The following is a 24278-nucleotide window of genomic DNA, read 5'->3' as shown; positions in this document are numbered from 1 at the left end:
GTAGCTTTCTTTGGTTTAGGACGCCCTCTTAGATCAGGCTTTAGCCAGGATTTTATTATAGGCAGTCCAGATTTCTTGGTGAGTCACGGTAAGTGATATAGGCGCAACTATTGTAGGGGGGTCCGGGGGCATCCACCTTCCATGTTGCATAGTTTTCAAGAATTTGATGTTAAAATCATGCATTCTAAGGTAGCCTGAAGGGCAAAATTACTGTCAGAGAGGTCACAGTAGTAGACTGTGACCACAAATAATCTAGTGGCATTCCTGGCCAATCAGAATTCCATGCGTTTCAGAGGATCTGCTCCCCAGTGTAAGGGTGCCTGGTGTGTCCAATTTCTTGTTATTTGGAGAAAAGTGCGTCCAAATGATGCCTTGACGCATGCCTGGCTAAAAGCCATGTGAAAGTAAATGAATTTACAGTGGTTTGTAATTGGTCCTTGAGGGACCATGTTGCTGCCACGTTTTGCCCCTTAAGTTATTGCTGACATCATGAGCTCAATCTGCTGCCCCTGACTACCGAGGGCAATTGTGTGGCCTTTTATTTCTGTAATAAGGTATTTCCAATGTCCAGCTAATTGCCTGGTTTCTGGCCACATATTGGTAAGGCATAAGAAAAAAAAAATGTTGTGTTTCCTGTTTCCCGACCTACCCTAGAAAATCTGCCGACCCTAGCCTTTTTGGGGGGATAGGCAGTGGAGTTTCCAGTTAGAACTTTTATTCAGTGTGCTTCCTATACAAACAAAAAAGCTGCTTGTCCTACATGTATCTAAATGAAGGATAAATGTATCCACATATATTTGTAACCATTATGCACAAGTTTGAAATCGAAAACATCCCCATGTATTTCAGCTTTACTTTCAAATTGGTAAACTGTATTGAATAGAGTTTTAACCAAAGCAGAAATAATAAAAAAGATAATCCCTACCTATTGACCTTTTTTTTAAGGACTACATTTGTAAACAGGAAACAACGTTTTTTTCCTATTCCTAGGGCTAAGGCACATTATGAAACTCCTCTGGAGTGTGCTGTTTCTCAACTCTTCTTGCTAGAGTTCCTCTTTTGATTGATAAAAGCCTATGTGTAGGGACTCATTACTTTGAAATTAGATGCATGAATAGGTTCTAAAGTAGATACATGATTGCATCAAATAAGAGGACATGTCCTGTTGTGCTTTGAAATCAGGCCTCTGTTCCATTTCTTTGTGCAATTAAGACCCCATTTTGAAATGATTTCAAAAGGTTTGATGTCATACTTTGATGGAACCTGTCTTCTTTTCAAGTCCTTTCTTCATTAATTGTCTTTGCTTTTGGGTAATGTCTTTGGGTTGAACAGACAATAATTTGTCTGGAATTTATCTTTCACTCTCCGACTCCATTTCTTGATAGCATGCCTGAGTTATCTGTAGACTGTGGTCTGCAGGGTATTTTGTGTATTATATGCCTTGTCAGTATAAATGTCAGATGGCTGCTCCAGATCTTATGGCTCTCTATATGGTAGAACATCAGCTGTTAAATGTTGAAGAACCCATAAAGGCATGGACTCTAACTGCACTTGTGGCACCGGTGCGGCACTGCGGGGTTCGTAGATGACTCAACAAATTTCAAAGATAAAAGAACAAATTTTCTTCCGTTTTGTGTATTTTGTTGTCCTCTAAGTCATACTTGTGCATATTATGTTAAAAATCGCAAACATAACAAAACAGTGCCGCAGTGAACGAACCCCGCAGTGCCGCACCAGTGCCCCAACTGCAGTGAATGTCCACCTTAACAGTTGCCTACTTTGGTGTCACCTGGTAGGCTGAAAATATAGCACAAAGTGGAAGCGAGTCATAGTTTTCACGATTGCTCTCTTATGTCGTTATGATTTCCTTACAGTATTTATTATGAACACATCTTTCCAAAACACCACAGCTATCTACCACCCATACATTGTAAGTCCATAGCTTTTACTGAACAAGAGATGTCAAACTAGCAGTTCAAACTGCTGTACGTGGAATACCCCCAGGGGACCCAACATCTAATCATTTTCATTTTTTGTCATTACTACCAGCATACCGAATATAACACCAAATTAATATATTCAGCCATTCTTGACTTGGTAACAAACAGACATGCACACACATGCATGTATACATACATACACACACATGCACATGCACACACGCATGCACATGCACACACCCACACACACATGCACACACACATGCACACACGCACACGCATACACACGCACGTGTGCACACACATACACACGCACGTGTGCACACACATGCAGAAGCACTGCCTAAAATATAACCTTATTTTTTAATACTTTTGTTATTTCCATGTCTACTCTGTATTCGACTTTGATATTTTGTATTCAGCTCTAATGTCTTATCCCTACATATAATGTTGTTCCAGAGCGTAAACTGGCAGCCATGGGAATTTCATCAAGTGTCAGTTACGATGACTTTAGTGACGAGGAGCAAGAGTCGGAGAGCCAGCCGGTTGCCACACCGACCACCACCGTCCCCGTGGCCGCGACCAGTTCCTCCCGCCCTTCAAGCTCAAGCTCAGGCTCCAAGAAGCCAGGGACGGTCAGTGGAATACATTTCCTTTTGATGCCTATCATTGTTTCAACAGGACGTTAAATGGAGGTCCTGTGTTTGAGGAGAGCTCCACCTTGAGCACGTTAAAGATCCCACTAGATTTATCAAAAAGAGTAGGGGTCCTTCCCCCTTCGGTTAGGGCCGTCCTGTGGATAGGACGTTAAATGGACATCCTGTATTTGAGGCGAGCCATACCTCAAGCACGTAAAAGAACCCACTGTACTACCTGGTGTGAGTGGTTCAAAACATACAGTCCTTTGGCCACAGCTGGGGCAATTACTGTGGTATTGAGGTCACTATAGCCTAGGTGCTGTATACAGACTGCCACTTCAGACTATTGCAATTTAGCCCCACCAATTGTAGTTCCTAGCAATTCAGCCCCTGGCTGCGAAGAAAGAGTGGTCGGCCCAACCAATAACAATAACAATCTGTTTTCCCTATTTTTAGCCGCAAGAAACCAGCAACGGCGCCAGTAAGCCCAACGCCAACGCTAACGCCAACGCCGCCGGGCCGCCACAGGTGGACATTGACAACCTGGAGGAGTTTGTCCTGAAGCCCGCTCCGCAGGGCCACACCGTCAAGTGCCGCATCACCCGCGACAAGAAGGGCATGGACCGCGGGGTCTTCCCCACGTACTACCTACACATGGAGAGGGATGATGGGAAAAAGGTGAGGCATCATGGGAAATACTGATGGAGTTTGTGCCAAGTTTTACAAATGTGGCACAATAGAGATGTTTTTGAAAGTTTGTTTTAAAACCACTTAAATCTAAGTTTCAACACCTTTTGGGGAAAGCAAGTCATTCCATTTGATATCTTGAGGCATGATTGGAAATACTGAATGGAGTTGATGCCAAATTGTCTCAATGTGTCACAAAAGCAATGTTTTTGAAAGTGTGTTTAAAAATCACTTCAGTTTCAGCACTTTCAAGGGAAAGCAAGTTATTTCCTTTGAGATCTTGACATATTAAGATAAAGTCAAGTTGCTTATTTGCAATGCAAAGCAATGTAAAAAAGCTACCAGTTTACATAAATCTAGTACAATATACACATAGATTCTTAAGCTATACAATATTGACTGGTACAGGATACAAATTGTTATTTAAGTCTACTATACAGTAACTTATTTTGATACTCTTATGTTTTAATTTTACAGATTTTTTTTTTGCATGGAAGAATGACTGTATTGGCCTAGAAATACAGAAGTTGATCAGTGCTTTGCTCATGTAGCTCTTACAAAAGTAGCCTGTTGATTCTTTATACTGAGCAAGCAAGTAAGCCGGTAGTTGGCATGATTTGTCATTGTTAACAACAATTCCCCATGCATTTAGCACCATGGTCAGAACCATATCTGTTTTAGAATATAGTTTAAGCAGCTGCAAACATTAGCATAGTCAGATGCCACAGAGAAATCAAATCAGTTTCAGGCAATGACTCTAATTGTTTATAAATGTACCATTTTTAGGTTTTCCTGCTCGCTGGACGAAAAAGGAAGAAGAGCACAACATCAAATTACCTGGTGTCTGTCGATGCCACGGATTTGTCACGGGGAGGAGAGAGTTACGTGGGGAAACTTAGGTATGCTTGTTGTCCATAGACTCACTCCAGTAACTGAAACAAAAAGTTTTAAATTGTTCCAGGGCTCTAGCCAGCGTCCGTTTTTCCGTCAATTGACGGAAATTTGCTGCATCTGACGGAAAATTTTTAAAACCAATCCGTCAAAAATCCTTCGTGGATGCTACAGGCGGCTTGGGGACGCCGTCCACGGCCGTAAAAGCCACACACTGTTTGTTTTGCTGTTGTTATGATTGTTGATAATGTGTGTCTGCGCTCTTTTGCATACGATAATCTCATTAAAAACCCGTTTTTCAAGATCTCAGTTCAGTCTCTCTAACTCCTGGAATAGTGTTTTCGTGTTTTTTTGCGACAGTTGGAATTGGCTGACGGAAAAAAATTTCGAGCTGGCTAGAGCCCTGAATTGTTCTGTGTGTACTTTTTGACTGAAGATATGTCTTGTGTTAATTTTTGGTAACGAAAAGAAAGATATAAAAGACACCAAGCTACACAAGACGTAAAGAGAATAGTCGTGGGCATTATTTGTGCCGTATACATTTTTATTTTTCCTTTCCACAAACAGACCCGGACCGGTCATGCTTTGGAAATGTGATACAGGCCTTACCAGGGCTAGCCCTTGATAATAGCCTTTGGGCTAGTTGGGTAGCCCTGGCTGTATTTCTCACAGCCGAATCAATCAAATCAACGGCATGCCAAATAGCTTGAAAGTTCATCTGTGTTGGTAGAAGTCATTCAGCTGTTAGTGTGATTTCCACCAAAAGAAATTGGTATCAAAAATTAGAAGAAAAAGGCACTGTTCTGCATTTTAAGGGCTGTCACAATGTTACTTGACTAATAGTATGATTTCATAGATCACAGTAATTGTTGTTTTTTAATGATAACTAACTACTTATACTTTAAAAATGGTTAAATTCTACTGTACCACATTTCACTCATAAGAAAAACAACAGATTTACATAATTCTTTTGTGTGTAAATGATTTTGTTGTTATGTTGTTGTTTAGCAATGATTGCTTTTGTCAGTAAAAAAAATGATGATTATTCTTACTCAGATGTTGATTATTTCCTTCCAGTGCAGTGAGATGTCCTGCAAGTTGTTCCTTTTTGAAATTTAACATTGAAACGTTGCTTTGTTCTAGATCCAATATGCTTGGCACTAAGTTCACCATATTTAGCCGTGGCGTGTCACCGGATTCCAACATGGCGATGCCGGATGCCTCCAACATGCGAGAAGAACTAGCTGCTGTTTGCTATGTAAGAGTCAAGCATGTGACTAACAACCAATCAGGGCAGCTTCTGGCTGTGATTGACAGCTCTGTTAACCAATCAGATGTCAAGTTTCAACTGATTGTCTAAGATACAAATTGTACGAATTATAAAGCTAAAATGAAATGTCAGTTAGAATTCAAACCTTGTAACTTGATAAAACAAAAGTCAAGTTTTGTAAAATCTGACGTCAATCACAGGCAGTTTTTTGTCCATTTGGAAAAAGTCACAAAATAATTGTATTTGCAGGACTGGTGGAATTAGTGGCTGCAGGTCCCTCTAAAGGCTGTCCTTGTATTCATAGTTTCATGCCTGTTCTTCCCTTTCTTTTCTCAGGCACTGAATATCACAGTCCTCAATTGCAAATATAGACATTAGCAAGCTGTGAGGGAGAAAAAGCAAAATTTATATGAACAATTTTCGTAAATTCCAATGCTCAAAACTAAATAAATGTTATTATGGCAAAAAACATTGGATCAAGGTGTTGTCTAACTGATTTGTCAATCACAGCTAGCTTTGTCCCTATTGGTTGTTGAGGAAGTGGTATGAAAGTTGGTGACGCTACAAGGCTATCCTCCTCTTTTCTCCACTCTTCTATATAATCTTATCCTGGCAAGCAACAGTTTGCCCGCCCCCCTCCCCCTTTCCAGCACCAAGACCTCCTCCAGCAGTGTTCTTAGTCACAAGGGTTTAGAGTTAGAAAAGTCCCAGCATGCACTGAGCCTCCCTGGTTTCTGTCCCAGGTCGAACATGTTAGGCACCAAGTTTACGGTTTACGATAACGGGGCCAACCCGCTGAAATCAGGGGTCATGACAGACGGGTCCAACGTCAGGCAAGAAATTGCAGCTATCTGTTACGTAAGTCTCTCCTTCTGTCCATCTTTCCTACTGTATATCTCTCCTTCAATCCATCTCCTGTTTATCACTCGTTTTGTTCGTCTTACCATCCGTCCATCTTTTAAGCTCTGAGGTTCTGTTTAAAAGCAAATGACTGTTTTATTTAGGTATTCATTTTTGTACTTAGAGTTAAATTTTTCTTAAAAACTATAGAGAAATAAAACCTTACTACTATTTTGTTCACAAGTTTTGATAGAGTTCTCTTTTCCATGGAAAGTTAATATTTTCAAACAGAATTATACTGTAGTAATGTGGTATGTGCATGAAATTTATCTTGTATGTTTTCTTCTTTTAACAGGAAACTAACGTGTTGGGTTTCAAGGGACCCAGGAAAATGACGGTCATTATTCCGGGAATGACACTGGACCACGAAAGAGTCGCCATCAAACCAAGAAACGTAAGCCTACTGCATTGAAACTAACACCTAAAGCTTTCTCATACCACGGGGCCGATGGTTTCATGTTACCATCCAAACTTAAAGGATGAATGCCATTCCTTTCAACTTGCTCAAGCTTATGTCGATGAAATTCAGTAGAAATAACATTTTGCTTTAATTTTTTGTTTTCCTGCTATATTAACTTTTTTTAACACCTACAGGACAGTGAAAGTCTGCTGAGTAGATGGCAGCACAGAAACATGGACAGCATTCTGGAACTACACAACAAGACCCCCGTGTGGAATGATGGTACGGTCCAGTATGGCCTTTTCCACATCTCATACATCTAAAGTGTCGAATTTTAAAGATCTATGTACATGTATGTACTAAATATTGCTGGCCAGAACATTTAGAGTCTCCTTTACACATGTAAAAGTTTTGACAAATTTTCATGAGTACAGTGTTCTAGGGTAAATGTAAAATAGACAGTGAGAGTCACACTTTTTACTGATTGTTATTTCTCTCCTGCCCACAGACACCCAGTCGTATGTGCTAAACTTCCATGGCCGTGTCACACAGGCGTCTGTCAAGAATTTCCAGATTGTCCACGACAATGATCGTAAGTAGACTCCCCCTTTGTTTAATTTGATTATAGATCAAAAGACATTTATATGAGAGCTCTCACACAGTCAAATTTTTTGTACATTTATTATAAAATTTGTTGATGACCTTCATATCAACAATCTGGTTTGAACAAATATATTATTATAGTACTTAATCCAGGGCTTTAGCCAGCTCGAAATTTTTTTCCGTCAGCCAATTACAATCATCGCAAAAACCGCGAAAATTAATTAGAAGGACTGAACTGAGACCTTGAAAAACGGGTTTTAATGAGATTATGGTATGCGAAAGGGCGCCGACACACATTGTCAACAATCATAACAATAGCAAAACAAACAGTGTGTGGCTTTTACGGCCGTGGACGGCGTCCCCAAGCCGCCTGTAGCTTCCACCAAGGATTTTTGTCCGTCAAGGTTGACGGATTGGTTTTAAAATGTTTCCGTCAGACGCAGGAAAGTTCCGTCAATTGACGGAAAAACGGACGCTGGCTAGACCCCTGACTTAATCTGAATACTGAATAATGTCTTTAATGTAATGTTTGTGTGAATCTCTCACCAACAGCGGAGTACATTGTGATGCAGTTTGGTCGCGTGGCCGAAGACGTCTTCACCTGCGACTACAACTACCCTCTCTGTGCCGTCCAAGCCTTCTCTGTCGCTCTCAGCAGTTTCGACGGAAAGCTTGCCTGTGAATAATGCAACATGTACCGTCTGCCCAGAGCAATAGATTTGATAGGAGAGAAAAAAGGGGGAGGGGGGCAGAATACTCACAAGTACAGTCAAACTTGTCTAAAGTGACCACTCAAGAAACTTGACAAAAATGGTCACCTTAGACAGGTGACCACTATTGACCGGATTCTTTAGTCGATGAGAAAAATAATGTCAGTCGAAGGGACCTCTAGAAAGGGGCCACAATGTCCGTGTGGTCCGTCCGTGTGGTCCTTATACAGAGGTGGTCACTTGTACAGGTTTGATTGTACAAGTTTCACCCTTGCAAACGTGTTGAAATGAAAAGTCTGTAAATGTACTTTGTAAAGCCACATTCATATCACTAATAATCCCGCATTGCGGCCACGATACTTAAGTTTACCAATTATTATTATTATCACTCATGATTTTGTAACAAAAGAACCATTCCAGCACTTTTTTTGTTGTTGTTCTTTTTTGTTTGCAATAGATTAAAACCTTCACCTAGACCAGTAGGTTCTCATGACACTAACATGAGCTGATCATGTGACAATCATCCTCTGGACATGTGATCATCACATGATCACATGTCCTCACTACCACTATGTTCTTCTTGTGAAGCAGACCACTTGCATTTATATATTTTTCACAGATTTCTTACTAATACATGTATGATAAACATTCTGCCCCACCTAAACTAGATAATATCCTCTCACGTGTACCTAATAATACATGTAGCATTGTAATGTGTGAAAAAGAAAATTTGTATGCTACTTTGTACAGTAAATTTGTTAGGGAAATTTTTTGTTGAAAGGACACAGGACACAGTAAGACCAAACTTACTATATTCAGCCATGTGATATATAGGCTCTTTTTGAGAGGTTGAAATTAAGTTGGTTGTATTTTCTATGTGTTATGACCAGAAATTTTGTGTGTGAGGCTAGCATGCAAGTTTTGTAGCTTTTGAACGGTGTTGTTTTATAAACTAATTTTTTGACCAAAAAAAAACAGAGGACCATGATAAGGAAATACTGTCAAGAAGCAGTGTTGAAGCCAGTAGAATTTAACAAATGCTTCATTCGTATGCAGAATTAGTGCCAGTCTATAACATGTGCACTATTATGCCATTGCAAGGCACTAGTGTAGCCTGACACAAACCTAGTTTTCACACATATACACTCAAAAGTACTTAAATCTTCAAATTTTTACATTGAGGACCAAAACTGTTGGCCTTTAATATATATATATTAATTCCAACATAATGAAAATGTGGAAAACTACAATACTTGCTGCATTATGTTGTAACCACTCTCTTGTAGCTTCTGTGATTTTAAGCCATCACTTCTCAAAGTAACCTTCGTTTGAAGACGTTAGCGGACGTTGTCGGTAGATTTTTCTCAATAGCTGAAGTAACTGTTCCTGGTTTGAGTGGGATAGTATTTGCTTGACTATGCCTTTTGTATATTTTATGATTCTTAATGCATACAAATGTAGATCAAATTTGGCTGCAATGGCCAGGTGGTCACTAGAACAGGTTTGACTAAAACCGTATATTTGCATACCTTACGTTGTCGAACACATATCTAAAAGTAACAAAGTAGAATGTTGTATTTCACCCTTGATTAATCTTTTCATTGAAGCTGATTTTCATATTCTGTTATGCTGGAAATTTTGAACCTAACAGAAAATTTGCAGACAGAAAAGCATTTCTGTACTGATAAAAAGGAATGCACATTGTATGTGCACTTGAGAAGACTCTATTTTGTAGGAGTACTTGTACAAAGGCTGTGCTGATTTGATGTATAAATATGAGAGTATCTGGCATAATGGCAAGCTCTGTGAAGATTAGAGTGGTTGTTAAGGTCATAGGTCAGAAAACTGTAACCTTTGACTTTGATTACTTGGTTCAAATATAAGGTCTGTGTGTGTCAGACAGCACTTATATATACATGCATAAGCAGAGCATTGTCACTATAATGTATATGTTAGTAGGGTAAAGCCTGAAAGATTTTCTCTTTGCAGAGAAAAGTAATGAAGAGTGATTTTCTGTTGAAGTACAAGTTATGGCATCATATTTTTTTTGCACAGCGGAAAGTTGTCACATAATGGAAGTGTACTTGTTTTTTTTTTTTTTAAGTTTCAAGGTCTCTGGGCACGCCAAATACTGACAATACATGTAGATAAAATATGGCATATAAGCTACCCTTTTCCGATCAACCAACAGCGAGTACAAGTTATTGGTGTGTTTTTGAAATCAATTGTATATTTTAATACCTAAAGATGTGTAGAATATGATCTATGTCTATGACATACAACCAAGAAGACTTGTCAAAAGTGGTACTACACAAATATACGCTATATAGATTGTCTTTATTATTATAGTTTTGTGCTTATCAATTTTTGTTGGGACTATTACCTTGTCTCTGAATGGATTCAGGAAAAAGGTGGAAAGGTTATTGGGACCAGGTCAGTAAGTATAAAGGTCAAGTTGTATTTAGGTCATAGTTTAAAGGTAGTGAGGTCATGTCCCATTGATTACCATATTAGTATCACTTCTTTTCGACAGCAGCATTCTGTTCTTGTTAAGAAGTTTTAGTGATTATGCTGTTACTTTTGCTATTACTTCAATTTAGTTGTAATTATGACATACTTCTGCATTGATATTTGTTGATGTATGATGTGAAAGTCTTTATAGATCATTTTAGTAGAGGCTTGCTTTGCTATTCTGTTCTGTTGTTGGAAAGTCCTTGTCATGCTGCAGTTCATTCTGGATCTGCTAGATGTCGCCACTGCATTGACCATCTTCTGAGTTAATGTATCCCGTGGCTGTGAATGTCTTTGTACTGTATAAGTGCAGTGTAGAAATCTTACCCACTCTGACCAACTATTTTCACTTACTAAGTACACAAAGCAATGGCAATTAATGTACTTGAAATCATTGTACACACTTATAATGGTTCACATTCCACCAAGGATCTTTAAGAAACTTTTGTTCACCTGTGTCCAACAGGTGTCATATGCTCATGTGCCTGTGTTTTGAAAATGCTGCATTATTGCGTAAGTCCTGTAGAATAAAGATTAGCGGATGCTTTTCAATATTGACAAGATTGTTGCAGTGTTTTGCTTCATCCTTCTTCGTTTAGTATGTAGATTTTTTTACAGATTTCCGGAGCTCCAAGCAGATACTGTCAAATTTGTCATTATAGACAGGACTCTTTTAAAATGCATTAGACAGTAGGGAAATACTCTAGGATACACGGAAAAGTGACTGCAATTGCCAAAGGGTACTTATGTAGTGATAATCACCTGTGGAGGTTTGACTATTTGGCTTTGTAGATGGTATATTTCGGGCATGTATGACAGAGTATGTAAATCTGAACGAGGGCGCTAGGAAGCGTAATACAAATAAACAATCATATACTTTGGAGTACGCTTCAAAAACGGACAAAGTTTTAACAGGAACATGTCCTTGTCAGTTTTGATCATAATATAGAACGCAATCACACATATAAACATGCATAGACATATGCACGCGCACACACACATAGACATGCACACACACACACACATACACTACAGTAGTAGTACACGACTTTTAACACAAGAGCCAGCCTCGCAATGCATTGATGAAGTCCTATTCACTCTCGCACGCACCGATCTTCACAAAGGGCGTTACCAGGGTCACCTGTCTCGGTTACCTGTCGTCCTAACCTGGTGAGCTAAAAGGTAAACAAAGGGTCTAAACACGCCCCCACACCAAAACGTAAAGAGGTGCTGTGTTTCAGACTGTTTAAGTGTAGGTTTTCGTCCGCCTGACACAGATTTTAGCAAGAAAGGCAACAAGAGGTGGCACTCGCAGTCCAGGTAAGTTGTTATATTCACACAATACATACAGGTTCGAAAATGTGTTTTACCAATACTAGAATGTACCCCATTCTGACTGCATTCTTCCTACGATGGGTTCACGACAACAAGTTGACCTTCTTGGGACAGTCGTCCTACAATATTTTGACGTCTTGTGGCGGGAAATGTTGTTGTAGATTGACGTAGACGGTCGTTTCTGTTAGAGTGTTTGAAAACAACACCAAAACCGTAACACGATTGATCATGTTTGTCAATGATCAGCATGTGACCACGCCTTTTCCTGTCCAATTTCTGACGTACATTCAGGGTCCGCCATTTGCATTTTACTTGGCCCTTTTGTCTCAAATTGCCTGAAGGATAACTCAGTCACCGTATGCTAACGGTGCCTATTCATAGCATTTGTTGGTAGTTTGGAGCGTATGTCTAGATTATGTCTTTTTTTCTTCACATTTCTGTCGGCTTATTTCATGAAAAGGACAGTAACAGTAATTCCGAGCCGAAACCTAGTACAGCTATGCCTACTATATACCGTTTCTTGTTTGTTCGTGGCAAGTGCAATCCAACAGGTGGTCGCATTACGTTCAGAACATTTATCAGCAAAACGTGAACTTAATGCATGATTAAGTTGAAAGGAGCTAACTTAAGACATTGTATCTACTACACGTTCGTTAAATGAACTACAACGGCCACAACGACCTCAAGGTATGTATTAAATTTTTGGTCGATTGCGGTGGAACTGTTGGGGCGTTGTCTTTGGAAATCCGATAGGGGGCGCTCTGTTACTTCCTCCTTCTGTGACGTTGCGAAGCCGTATAGATGTATTACATGCACGTTCCAAAAGCATTGCGATCGTTAAGAAGTAATTGTATTTCATTGGTCTTTCATCGTAAAGATTAGCCATGTAATACCGCGTCACAAATGTCAATGCAACCGTTGACACCTGTCAACTTAGTTAAGTAACGTAGGGGCACCAATCATCGTGCGCTACTAATTATCGATCACTTCGTTCACCCATGTGCACAATGCACAGTTCTTTACCATAGTCCTTGTTATAAGTACATTTGATTACTAGTATTTGTTTCGCACTTAGAAGGAAACAATGAATACATGAAAATGAATCATAAAAGAACATAACAGTGCAAGGGAGGTCAAAAGCTTCTGCTTATGAGAAGGCCTCCCTTTACTAACTTTTAATATTACAATGTATATAAATTAAACAAAAGAAATAAGTATGGATAATAAATGATAGATAAAAAGGAACCAATAGAATGAAAACACATTACACTATACGATGACTGCATGCCGTTAAGCAGGCAAAGAAATTATTCAAAAGGTTACAGGCCATGTATTGTTATCTTAAGAAGAGCTGATATTTCTTCTTCTTAGACATTTTGCTTTGTCCGCGAAATTTTGAGATATATAATATCTTTTTATAGATTGGCATATATTTCGTTTATAGCGCAATGTATTGGTTACATGTGCTGTATTTGGTCTCAAATCAAACTTTATTTACTTTGCATTTGCAGTCCTCGTAGGGTCTGAATTGAATTGATTCTTACAACACTCGTGATAGCATTTCAATAATTCAATATATAAAGCTTTGTTGAATATAAGATCTTAAAATCTTTCAACATCAGCAGTTAGACAAACAGAGAGCTTTGTGGGCCAGAGTTCGTGGTATGAAGGACATCTTATGTCGGTTTGTTTTGCTACGTGGTGGCTTCAGTCCTACATTCCGGCGCAGTTTATTTGTAGGGAGTCTCTACAACTGGGGGCAGAAATCTCTGATCTATAGCTACATTCAAATATTTTTGTCAATCCCTATTATGAAACGATGAGCACTTTATAGGTGTGTTTCATGCAACCATAAGAGCCAGTTCAAACGAGGTATGCATAAGTCACTTACAAGACCTAACAGTAACATTGTGTATACTATTCACCTTCATTCACAGGATATCCAAGATGGCGGCAAGTCTGAACCTACGACCCAAAAATTTCAACGGTCGACTTTACCTTGACTTCACTAACAAACGTCTGACGTCCATTCCGGAACAAGTGTTCGACATCACTGACTTGGAATATCTAGACCTGTCCAAAAACAAGCTGACCACCATCCACGAATCCATCGGCCGTCTACAGAAACTCTACCGTTTGGATGCAGACGACAACAAGCTTACAAGTTTGCCTCAGAAAATAGCTTCTCTGCAGAACTTAGAAGAACTGTACCTCCAAACTAACACTCTTACCGAGCTACCAAGCGAGGTAGGCGAGCTGAAAAAGCTTGGATGGCTATACATCAACGACAACCAACTCGTGACGCTTCCAGCAAGCATTTGCTCTCTACGAAATCTCAAGATGTTGGTAGCGAGCAACAATGAACTTTCAGAACTGCCCGCTGGATTTGAGCAACTACAAAACCTGACCAAACTCTACGTTGGTGGTAACAAGTTAACCGAACTTTCATCTGGTGTTTGTTCTCTCCAACATCTTGAGACCGTCGTTGTCAGTAACAACAAACTGTCAACCTTGCCAGAAGGAGTAGAAAGGCTGAAGAATTTGACGGAACTGTACATTGACGGCAATCAGTTCCGAGAGCTTCCGCTAGGGGTCTGCTCCTTGTCGAACCTCGAAGTGTTGGTGGTGGGCCCCAACCCGATCAGATTTCTGCCTGATGAGATCAAAAACCTCATCAGGCTAAAATCTCTCACCATCATCTCCTGTCAATTTGAGGAGTTTCCGAGACCGGTACTGAAGCTGAGGTCTCTTGAGCAACTGTTTGCAGGACAAGAAGGCGAGTTTCGTTTCAGAAGCGTTCCAGAGGAGATTGGAGACCTCGAGCAGCTGCGATATCTGGCGTTGTCCAACAACAAACTCAGCGCCCTTCCTCCAACAATGGACAAGCTGAAACGGCTTCGAGACGTCTACCTCTACGAAAACAAGTTCAAAACCTTCCCAGAGGTTCTCTGCAGTCTGCCTAAGCTCATGGTCGTTGACATAAGGAATAACCGTATCAGTAAGATCCCCAGTTCCCTCTCCCATCTAAGCCGTCTGAAACGGCTAGTGGTTGCTGGTAACCCCCTAAAATACCCTCCCGCAGACGTCTGTGAGAAAGGAAGTGATGACATCTTGGCCTTCCTCAAAGATGAAGCTGAGAAAGGTACGTAATGCTTTTTTGTTTCTCTCTATAGTTATTCGCTAAAGTATCCTAGAGAAACATTAGCGTCCATTGATTATTAGATTATGCGAGAAAAGTAATGTTGAAAACAATGAAGGAATATGAAATATGAAATGAATTTTTGTGTGTTTAGAAGAGGATCTAAAGAGAGCCTTCTGCCGCTTGGCTTTGACCGTGGACCGACTACAGATCAAACCAACGGCCCGTCTTTTGGGACTAAGCGATGACGTCATCGATCAAATACAGGTACCGGGGTATTACAAATTTTGCAACATTATGGTATGCAAATATTACAAGATGAACAATTATGAAAAAGGATAGCTTTCCATCATTGATAATCTATTAAAATTACACGGAGAAACTTTGTGTTCCTTTTACTACGTTACCAAATGTGTGAAGTGTTGTTTTGGGTGCTATCTGTGACATTGTGTTTCTGCACTGCAGTTTTTGTGTGTCCTGCCAGGTGAAGCTTACCACCTTAGAAGGTGAAATTACTGATTGCCTTTTTATGATTTTCAGGAGGAGCATCCGGACGACCAGATGTACCAGATGCTGATGACGTGGAAGGAGAAGAAAGGGTCAGAGGTCACGATGGACAGTCTTGGGGGAACCTTGGAGGAGCTGGGTCTATACGAGCTGGCATCTGCCTTAAAACCAGAAAAGGTAAGACACAAAAATTTACAAGTCTTGTCAGCGTGGCATATGCTTTTTAGAGTTAGGTCAAAGTTGTTATGACATCCTTTTCTCTCCAATTTTCCTATAGTCAAAGCAGCTGATTGTTTTGATATCTGTTTTATCATTTTTTAAAGCCTGGCGCTTCTCTAAAGGATGAGAACGATGGTTCGTCAGTTCGCAAACGACCCACACCGACCGCGCGGGTTCAACCAATCGTCCGATCGGAAGAGATAACCGTGAAGGTTTGGTGTTATTTTGTTGTTATTCCCTGTGCTTAGGTTAAAAACTCATTGCCCAAGTAATGCACAAACATGCAAGCCGAAATTATTTGATTGAAAATAAGAAAACAAGAGCGTCCGAAGTTAGATACGACTGTGGGGCCATCACATAAATGGTTAACAAGAAAGGTGTTAAAAAATGTACTCATCCTCTTTCAAAGTCTTCGAAAGAATGCCCCTTGTAGAATTACTCCCTCAAAGTAAGCTGTTAGGGTACCCAAGTCTATATCACTTCTTGTCTATATAGAGCACAAGAGCTAGCTGCCATGGCGTATTATCCAGAACATATCAAAACCGGAAGTTCAACAGCAGTACCTTTCAAATCCGCAAGGGGGCCCCCAAATTCACACTTTCCTTTGTTTTGATAACACCTTCCCACATATCAAATATCAAAAGATCCATCATATACACCTTTTTGAGTTATCAACGTGTAAAAAAATCCTTTTTATGGGGGTTACATTCATGCAATCGGTAGAACATATTCAGAGTGATCGTAACCATATAAACAAACCTCTCCCATGAGGTGTCGCCAAAAGCACGCCTAGCATGTAGTATGTAACTGAAATGCTGCATACAGTTGTACATGTTTATTAGTAATGACGCGTAATAGCAGCTTTTTGAAAGAGATGTAAAGAAGAATAACACGAAAAGGAGGAAGAAAATATGCGTGAAAAATATACTGATGAAGTATTTTGTTTGTACATGACTGCTACTGGGCCTATACATAGTACAAAACGTGTTTCAAATCTGACAGGTATTTTTTTTCCTGTAACTTTTTGTTTTATCAGGAGAACGCGGTTTTCCTGTCATACCAGTGGGACCACCAGGACCAGGTACTGCTGCTGCACGATCGCCTGCAGGAGCGAGGCTATGGATGCTGGATGGACATCAAGCAGATGGGAGGAGGGGACAGTCTGTATCAGATGATGGACAAGGGCATCAGGGAGGCCAAGGTACGTTCTTCTGTATGTACATGTAGCTTTGACGCAGATTCGAATCCCACGGTCCTGATATAGGTGACTAGAGGTCTACTTACTCTCCAAGAAGAGGTTAGGCTCTGTCATTTTTTAACGTTCTTTTAGGAGTTTGTATCGGCAGCGAGACATTAACAAAACAGTACAAAATAGAAATCCCGTTAAAAACTATACAAAAGGTAAAAATAAAAGCCTAACCTCTGTAGCTAGGGTAGTATGTTCTACTCGACTCTGGGTCTAGTGGTAGGTGCTTAGCTCTCTCACCACCAAGGCCTTGGTTCGATTCCCTGGCCCCTGGGATTCGAACCAGGGCGCACCGCCGGCTAGCTGACGGGCCCAACCAAAAAGTGCTAGGCTACAGGGTCTGGACTGGTCATTTAGTGGCGCTTGAACCCAACTATTACACTAGCAAAAATGCGTCATGCTTCGTGATCAACCTGAAGTAATGTTGCCAGATAAAGGTCTTTACAAGACTTCGTAGTCTGCGGCGCATAGTCTAAACTTGAAGTAATATTCATGAAGTAATTTCTCCAGTTAGAACTCCAGTTTATTAATAGAAGCTCTGACGAAGGTGTCTGAGAGACATCGAAACGTAAGCAATGTCAGTACCTACTGGTTGTGTAATAAGAATTCTCCTTCATCCACTAATATTCATGTTTACAGCTGTATTAAAGTGACATTTCGTGTTTTATGCTCTTCTAGGTCGTGGTCAGCTGCGTGACGCCCCCTTACGTCGAGTCCCCGAACTGCCAAGACGAAGTTGCGCTTGCGCGGACCCTGAAGATGCCGATCATCCCCGTGATGCTGGAGAAGACAACATGGCCGCCGCCAGGGCCCATGTCTATTCCATTCGCGCAGCTCCTCTACATCAACATGACCAAAAGTCAGGATGACGACCCGTGGAAGGGCGCTCTGTTTGAGGAACTGATCAGAATGATTGAGTATTTCGTGCTTGATTCTAAGGAAGAAAGTGATGAGTAGTAGCTTCTCACAAAGAGATTTTTATTTCAAGGGGTCAATAAGGAGTGTGATGTAATAAGTTGGTTCACGGTTTGAAAAATCGTGCGCAACTATGTCAAAGTTCAAGACCACTGAAACATAAAGAAAACACATCTGGATTTGTAACGAGCATGGTCTAGACAAGAAAAGTTTTTACCTCACGAAAATGCGGTTCAAACAGTTAACTGACTTCATGTATACCATTAGAGTTTTTTTCTAATATTCGTATAACACATTGAACTATCAAATTAATCCAGGCATTCGTAGAATGCGCCACGTCTTGAGATTTGATGACGACGTTGCTACAACAGATATTATTTGATCTTCGAATTCTGCTGCTGTTGTCTTTTGCTATAATCATTGTAAGTGCCACACAGGAATGTACAAAGCTTTTGAATCAGATAGTGGAATTGTTTGTTGTATAGATGAAGTGAGTTTGCCTGAATATATTAATAAGCACTATGTGCTTGCTCTTGATGTCATGTTTTCGAGACTGTACTATGTACCGTGTAACAGTATCAAATTTACCGTTACAACTACAATCTCTAAGTGTATACGCGTAGAATTAGATGTTAAATTTTGTAAATAGTGTGATTTGTAAATAGTGTGATTTATCCTGAGTTTAAGGCGATTTTATTGCACACAGTTATTGGAATATGTGTATATGAGCATTGACTACAGTTTTGGTCGGCTTCTAAATGTGTGAAAATCCACATTCTGCATACTAGTATATGAGAAAAAATAAAGCCAATTTGGGCATGATTAAACATCAGTATCGCGACATCTGTGGTTTACAAAAACGTCTACATTTAAATATTTTTGAGTGACGGCCAGGCTTTTCTGACAGTCCCACCACCCTATATGAGCAGATGAACAGTTGAATAAAAGGCTTAAGTTGTTGAAGGAAAACTGATGATGTCCAAATATATCATGAACATACTCATTGCGTACAAGATACGATGTCTACATGAATGTAGGTGGCGCTTCCATGAGCGTACATGGTGCTATAGGGGCTCCTCGCGCGGCATCTTCAAATCGATCCTTGTACGACAACTAGTTTCTTAAAGGTCATTCTAAATGTAGGTATAAATGTCTTGGCCAAGTTAGGGAATTTTCACAGGGTTTAAGCTTAATCTCTTGTATGTATTCACATTTTACAAGTCGGAACCATATACCCTAATTGAGCCCAATCTGCAGTACCGCTCCCGACCGCCTCCTGAAAAGTGGCTAAACGACCGCCAAATTGCCAAATTTCTGTCTTTTCGGGAATGGGCAAATCGTGAGAGGCCCTCAAAGGGGTTCGATTTCTTTAGGCGTACTTGACTTTGTTTTCGAAAATACGACCATTAGAAATTAAGAATGACAATATTATACAAAATTCTCAAAAGCATGGGACATTAGGTCATAGATAAAATGTTTCCTTCATAATTTACGTAACCAATATAAGATTGTGTACACGTCCTCTAAACTCACGTTCTAAAAGGGTGCCGCAACCAAATTTCAATTCCATTTTGTGTAACAAGTAGACGTTGAACAGATGCAACCGGCACTCTAGTTAGTTTGGTTGATCAAAAAGACTAGAGAATGAATTCGAAGGTATAAGCACCGCAAAAAATTGACATTATAGGAGAGTACCTTAGTTTATTCATACCTACATTCCAACATGATATATAGATAGATAGTTTTTTTAACAAAACGTGAGGGATAACGATGATGTTATGTCATGTGGCAGAGACTGGTACTTTAGTGTAATAAAAATTGACAATATTATTCATTAGCATAATTTATTGAGAAATTGACGTTTTGATAATAGATGCAAGCTTTTTTCTGATTGCAATGTCAATGAAACTACGGTGACACTTTGAGACATTACAACAGTTTGAATGGGAACTGAATGTTCACTTCTGTGCCTTGTTATGAATGTATAAAAATCGCAACATCAGATATGATCATTACACCATTATGATACCACAGGAGAACATATAGTTACCAGTACAGAATTAAGGTGGTATTTTACTGCACTTGCATTGGGGCACCGGTGCGGCACTGTGGGATCATTCGCAGCGAAACTGTTGTGTTATTTTCACTTTCCAAAATCTAGACATTGCGTAATACGTCCAAGTATGGCTTGAAGACAGCAAAATACACAAAACGACAGAAAAATCGTTCTTTATCTCTGAAATTCGTTCAGTAATCTTTCGAACCCCACAGTGCCTCACCGGTGCCCCAAGTGCAGTAAGATACCACCTTTAGTAAGAATGCTCACCCCTACCACCGACCACATAACATCGCCCTGACGACCTCCCCGCTTGACCAGGTTTCCCAGCCCGAGCGTGTTAGAGTAAACTGTTCCGGTACAGGTGAAGAACCCCGGATAAAGGACGGCAGTGTCCGAGACGGAGATCCTACCACGGGCGCGCCCAAACACTGGTATATTTATACGGGCCCGCGACAACGAATCTTTGCTAGCTGTAGTTTGACTGTGGTAACGTTTTATACATTCGGCAAAGTCTTCTGCATTCAGATTTGTAACATTTTAAGGACTCAAGTTGATTACTGAATCCTTCTTGTTTTGTGTCTGTTGACGTCTATATAGCTCAAGCTCTGTACTGTTTGTAACCAAGGAGAGAATATAAGGATCACAGGTCGGCTCATAAAGGTATGTACATGATGTGATTGAAAAGGTAGCGCAGGGCTAGCTCTTGATATTTATTATGATTCCGGCATTCTAAGTGTTTTTAGACTCTACTGTGCCTCAAATCGACTTCATAGCATTACGTACGTACTTATGTTTAGCTTTTAAGGTTTAGAGCGGTTTAACGAATCAGACCTGACTTGCTTTTGAGATTCATATACTTATCTTAGATTATGCATATATCAGGATAATCATCCATGACCACTTTAATACAGGAAAGGTTTCACCTTCAATACATAAACGTTTATAGTCTTTTAGTATAATTTCTGTGACTAGAAATGTCAAGTAAACTGGCGTTTGTTTATTTGTTTGAACCTTTATTTATTCATGAAGGGAGATGTTGATGTTTTTTGTCCCATAAACAGGCACTATTCGGACCTGTAAAAGTAAACACAATCCTTTTCTTAAGAAAACCATCAAGACAAATACAGCAATCCAAAATGGCGGCAGCTCTAAACCTACGGCCCAAGAAGGTCAAAGGTGGACTCCAGCTGGATCTGAGTAACAAGGGCCTGGCGTCTGTCCCGGATGAGGTGTTTGCCATCACCGATCTTCAGTATCTTCACCTCAACAACAACCGCCTGACCAGAATCCCTGAAGGTGCATTCTATCAACTTGATATGTAAATGAAAACCCCAGCAAATTCAATCTTGTAAACATTCATATATTGTACCGACCACCAATATGTAAAATGTTAAAGATTACGAAGCATGTATAATGTTGTGATTATCCTATGGCTGTAAATTACGTTATAGTATTTCAGGTGTTCAATATTATTGCTGTAAATTATGTCTATAGTATTTTAAATAGTATAATGTAAATGTCGTGTATAAGATTTTAGATGCTCAGTTGTATCATTGATTGCATTTGTAACAGCCAGTGTTTGACTCCATGTCTTTTATTCTCATGTGAATGGAGTGTACAATTCAGCTAATAGGCTGCGAAATGCGTCTGTCGAATAAACCATTATTATTATTATTATTATTATTATTATTATTATTATTATTATTATTATTATTATTATTATTATTATCATTATCATTATCATTATCATTATCATTATTATTATTATTATTATTATTATTATCATTATTAAGCCATCGGTCGTCTGCGGAAACTCCGCCGTTTGGACGCCTTCGACAACCTGCTGACAAGTCTACCACAAGCGACCATATCCCTGATGGAGTTAGAGGAACTATACGTCTATAACAACAAACTGACTGAACTACCTGATGGCATGGACGTCTTACAGAAACTGGAACGGTTGCTAGTAAGAGATAACAAGTTAGAAGAGATTCCGACAGAGATTTGCTCTCTGTACAATCTCAAGATGTTTGACGCAAGTAGAAACAAACTTTCATCCCTACCCCCTGGCTTAGAAAAGATGCAAAGCTTGACAAAACTGTGTCTTAGTGGTAATCAGATAACAGAGGTTCCATTGGGGGTTTGTGGTCTGTCGAATCTTGAGGAGTTAAGCGTTGGGTCAAACCCTATCAGACGCCTTCCCGATGACTTTAGTCACCTCGGTCGGTTGAAGACACTGGATGTTGTCGACTGTCAGTTTGATGAGTTCCCCAGACAGGTGCTGCAGTTGAAGGCACTGGAAGAACTCTACGCAGGACAAGCAAAAGGCAAGAAGTTCTTCGTGCTTCCAGACGAAGTTGGAGGCTTGGAGCACCTGTCATTGCTGTCGCTGTCCAAAAACCGCCTCAGGACCCTCCCAAGCACCATCAGTCGCCTGCATAAATTATGCAAAATCAGCCTACGTCACAACGAGTTTGAAACCTTCCCAGAAGTCCTGTGTAAACTACCGGAATTGGAGGTAGTAGACGTAAGGGATAATCTCATCACCAGTCTTCCGACTACTCTGGAGAAGGCAGCGAAACTGAAGGACCTCGATGTGTCGGGAACCCCCCTGACATATCCTCCAAGGAACGTCTGTCGCCAAGGAACCGACGCCATCATGGCGTTCTTAAAACAGGATGCGGAAAAAGGTGTGTAATCTTTGTATTTCTTCCCCTGAGGTGTCAATAAAATGCCGAGTGTTAAAACCCAGTTCTATCTACTAATAGAACCACATTGGTTTTCTACAAAGTTACAATACATATTGAAAGGTTTATTAGGTCGTGAGAACATTTTCTGAGAACAAAAAAAAATGACACGAGCAAACATAAATTCGGTGACCAAGAGTGTGAAAAGACATCCTTAAAGTTATCAAAACACTGAGCGGTTACGGTATGCCTCATGTACAGTAAATTATGACACATGAAGAATTCTTGATTGGCCATAAACAAATGTTTGTTGATTTTTTTTCCCTTAGAACAACTACATACTGCGTGTGGTTTATCTTTGATCACAACTTTTCTAAACTTCCTTCCCGCACAGAAAACGCACTTCTGCGTAAGGAGTTCAGCCGTCTCTCCCTCCTCAAGGTGGACCCTGCACAGATCAAGGCGATTGGTCGCTCCCTCGGTCTGAGTGATTCAGCTATAAAGTACATCCAGGTAATATGTTGCCAATGGCAATGTTGCTAAATGGTTATATATGTTATCTTACCGGGCCAAAGCTAGTTTAAAGAGCAACTTAAGGGGAGGGAGCAGTCAAGATCGTTTCAATGGGAGTTTAAAAAGTTGAATGATACGATGATATTTCAGTCTTTAGGGTAGCATGATTTTACATTACTGTTGAAATACTACTATGGAGCCATTCATATGAACATATCTATACTTCATCATGTGGGGAGTCCTGATGTATGTTAAAATATTTTACTTCATTGAAAACGGAGGAATTGTTTTCGGTTTGTGGTGGCTGTCCGCAGTTGACAGGGCTCCCAAATTGTCTCGGTAAATTGAATTTGCCTGGGCCCAAACTTGTTCCACATGTTATACACTAAATGTGAGTGGAGCGTGCAATGTGTGAAATGTACATGGTTATGTTATATGCTGCCACGGTATTTACCGCAAAATTTTTACCCCATGATAAAATGTCTTTCACGGAGGTATATGGCCTTTACTTTTCTTATTCACAATTTTTGATCTACTGCACCATCCTGCTGTAGGAAAGGTTCCCTGACGATGTCCTGTACCAAGTCCTGATGACATGGAGAGATCTGGAGGGGGCTGAAGCTACACTGGACAGGCTGGAGGCAACACTCAACAAACTGGGGCTGTCTGAACTGACCGAGACTTCTGACCAGGTGATGGCAAATAAATTTTATTTGTCTTTGTCTTTGTTCTTCTTTTGTGTGAACGATCACTGCAGGTTTTATCACTTTAGCTTGCCAGTTGGTATCCTATAGATCTATGTTATACATACTATGTCTGTATTGATATTGGCATATATGGTTTGAGAGTGCAAGTGAGATTATAACAGATTTTGCATTTCACACTTTCCAGTCAATACGGCTTCTTATAATGGCTTAGAAAGCTTTTTATGTGGTCATAGAGTAACATAGTTATGATCATAACCACACCGTTTCAGATAAATTGTAGTAGACACGTCTTTTCAGTACATGTAACAAACTGCTAATCTCCAAGCAGATTCCTCCGTGGCATATGACAGTAACATAAGGCTGGGGAAGGAGTTTAGTCGGGAAATTTACTCCTCTGCCGG

The 24278-nt window shown here is 40.1% G+C and overlaps 2 protein-coding genes across 4 annotated transcripts in view; both read left to right on the top strand.

Moving 5' to 3' along the window:
- LOC118406352 (tubby-related protein 3-like) overlaps positions 1–8242 on the top strand; it is a 59582-nt gene extending 51340 nt beyond the window's left edge. For 2 of the 3 annotated variants that reach the window (XM_035806316.1, XM_035806314.1), the window contains 8 exons: positions 2400–2575; positions 3035–3256; positions 4052–4164; positions 5300–5414; positions 6622–6720; positions 6921–7008; positions 7235–7318; positions 7882–8242. In XM_035806316.1, coding sequence (XP_035662209.1) covers positions 2400–2575; positions 3035–3256; positions 4052–4164; positions 5300–5414; positions 6622–6720; positions 6921–7008; positions 7235–7318; positions 7882–8015 — 1031 coding nt within the window. In that variant the 3' untranslated portion in view covers positions 8016–8242. Of the gene's footprint in view, positions 1–2399; positions 2576–3034; positions 3257–4051; positions 4165–5299; positions 5415–6169; positions 6285–6621; positions 6721–6920; positions 7009–7234; positions 7319–7881 lie in introns of all 3 variants that reach the window. The other variant, XM_035806315.1, reaches the window with a different exon arrangement.
- A 3516-nt stretch (positions 8243–11758) lies between these two features.
- On the top strand, positions 11759–24088 carry LOC118406503. The gene is made up of 13 exons (XM_035806563.1): positions 11759–11870; positions 13823–15027; positions 15179–15291; positions 15565–15708; positions 15855–15962; positions 16787–16951; positions 17675–17952; positions 20568–20577; positions 21032–21266; positions 21764–22660; positions 23052–23170; positions 23725–23862; positions 24062–24088. The coding sequence occupies exons 2-13, from the start codon at positions 13833–13835 to the stop codon at positions 24086–24088; spliced, it is 3429 nt and encodes a 1142-aa protein (XP_035662456.1). The 5' UTR covers positions 11759–11870; positions 13823–13832.
- Positions 24089–24278: the final 190 nt, after the last annotated feature.

Source organism: Branchiostoma floridae, chromosome 19, assembly GCF_000003815.2.
Source record: "Branchiostoma floridae strain S238N-H82 chromosome 19, Bfl_VNyyK, whole genome shotgun sequence".
In the NCBI taxonomy this organism is placed as follows: Eukaryota; Metazoa; Chordata; class Leptocardii; order Amphioxiformes; family Branchiostomatidae; genus Branchiostoma; species Branchiostoma floridae.
The sequence above is the reverse complement of the archived record's forward strand: the minus strand, read 5'-3'. Positions and strand labels throughout refer to the sequence as shown.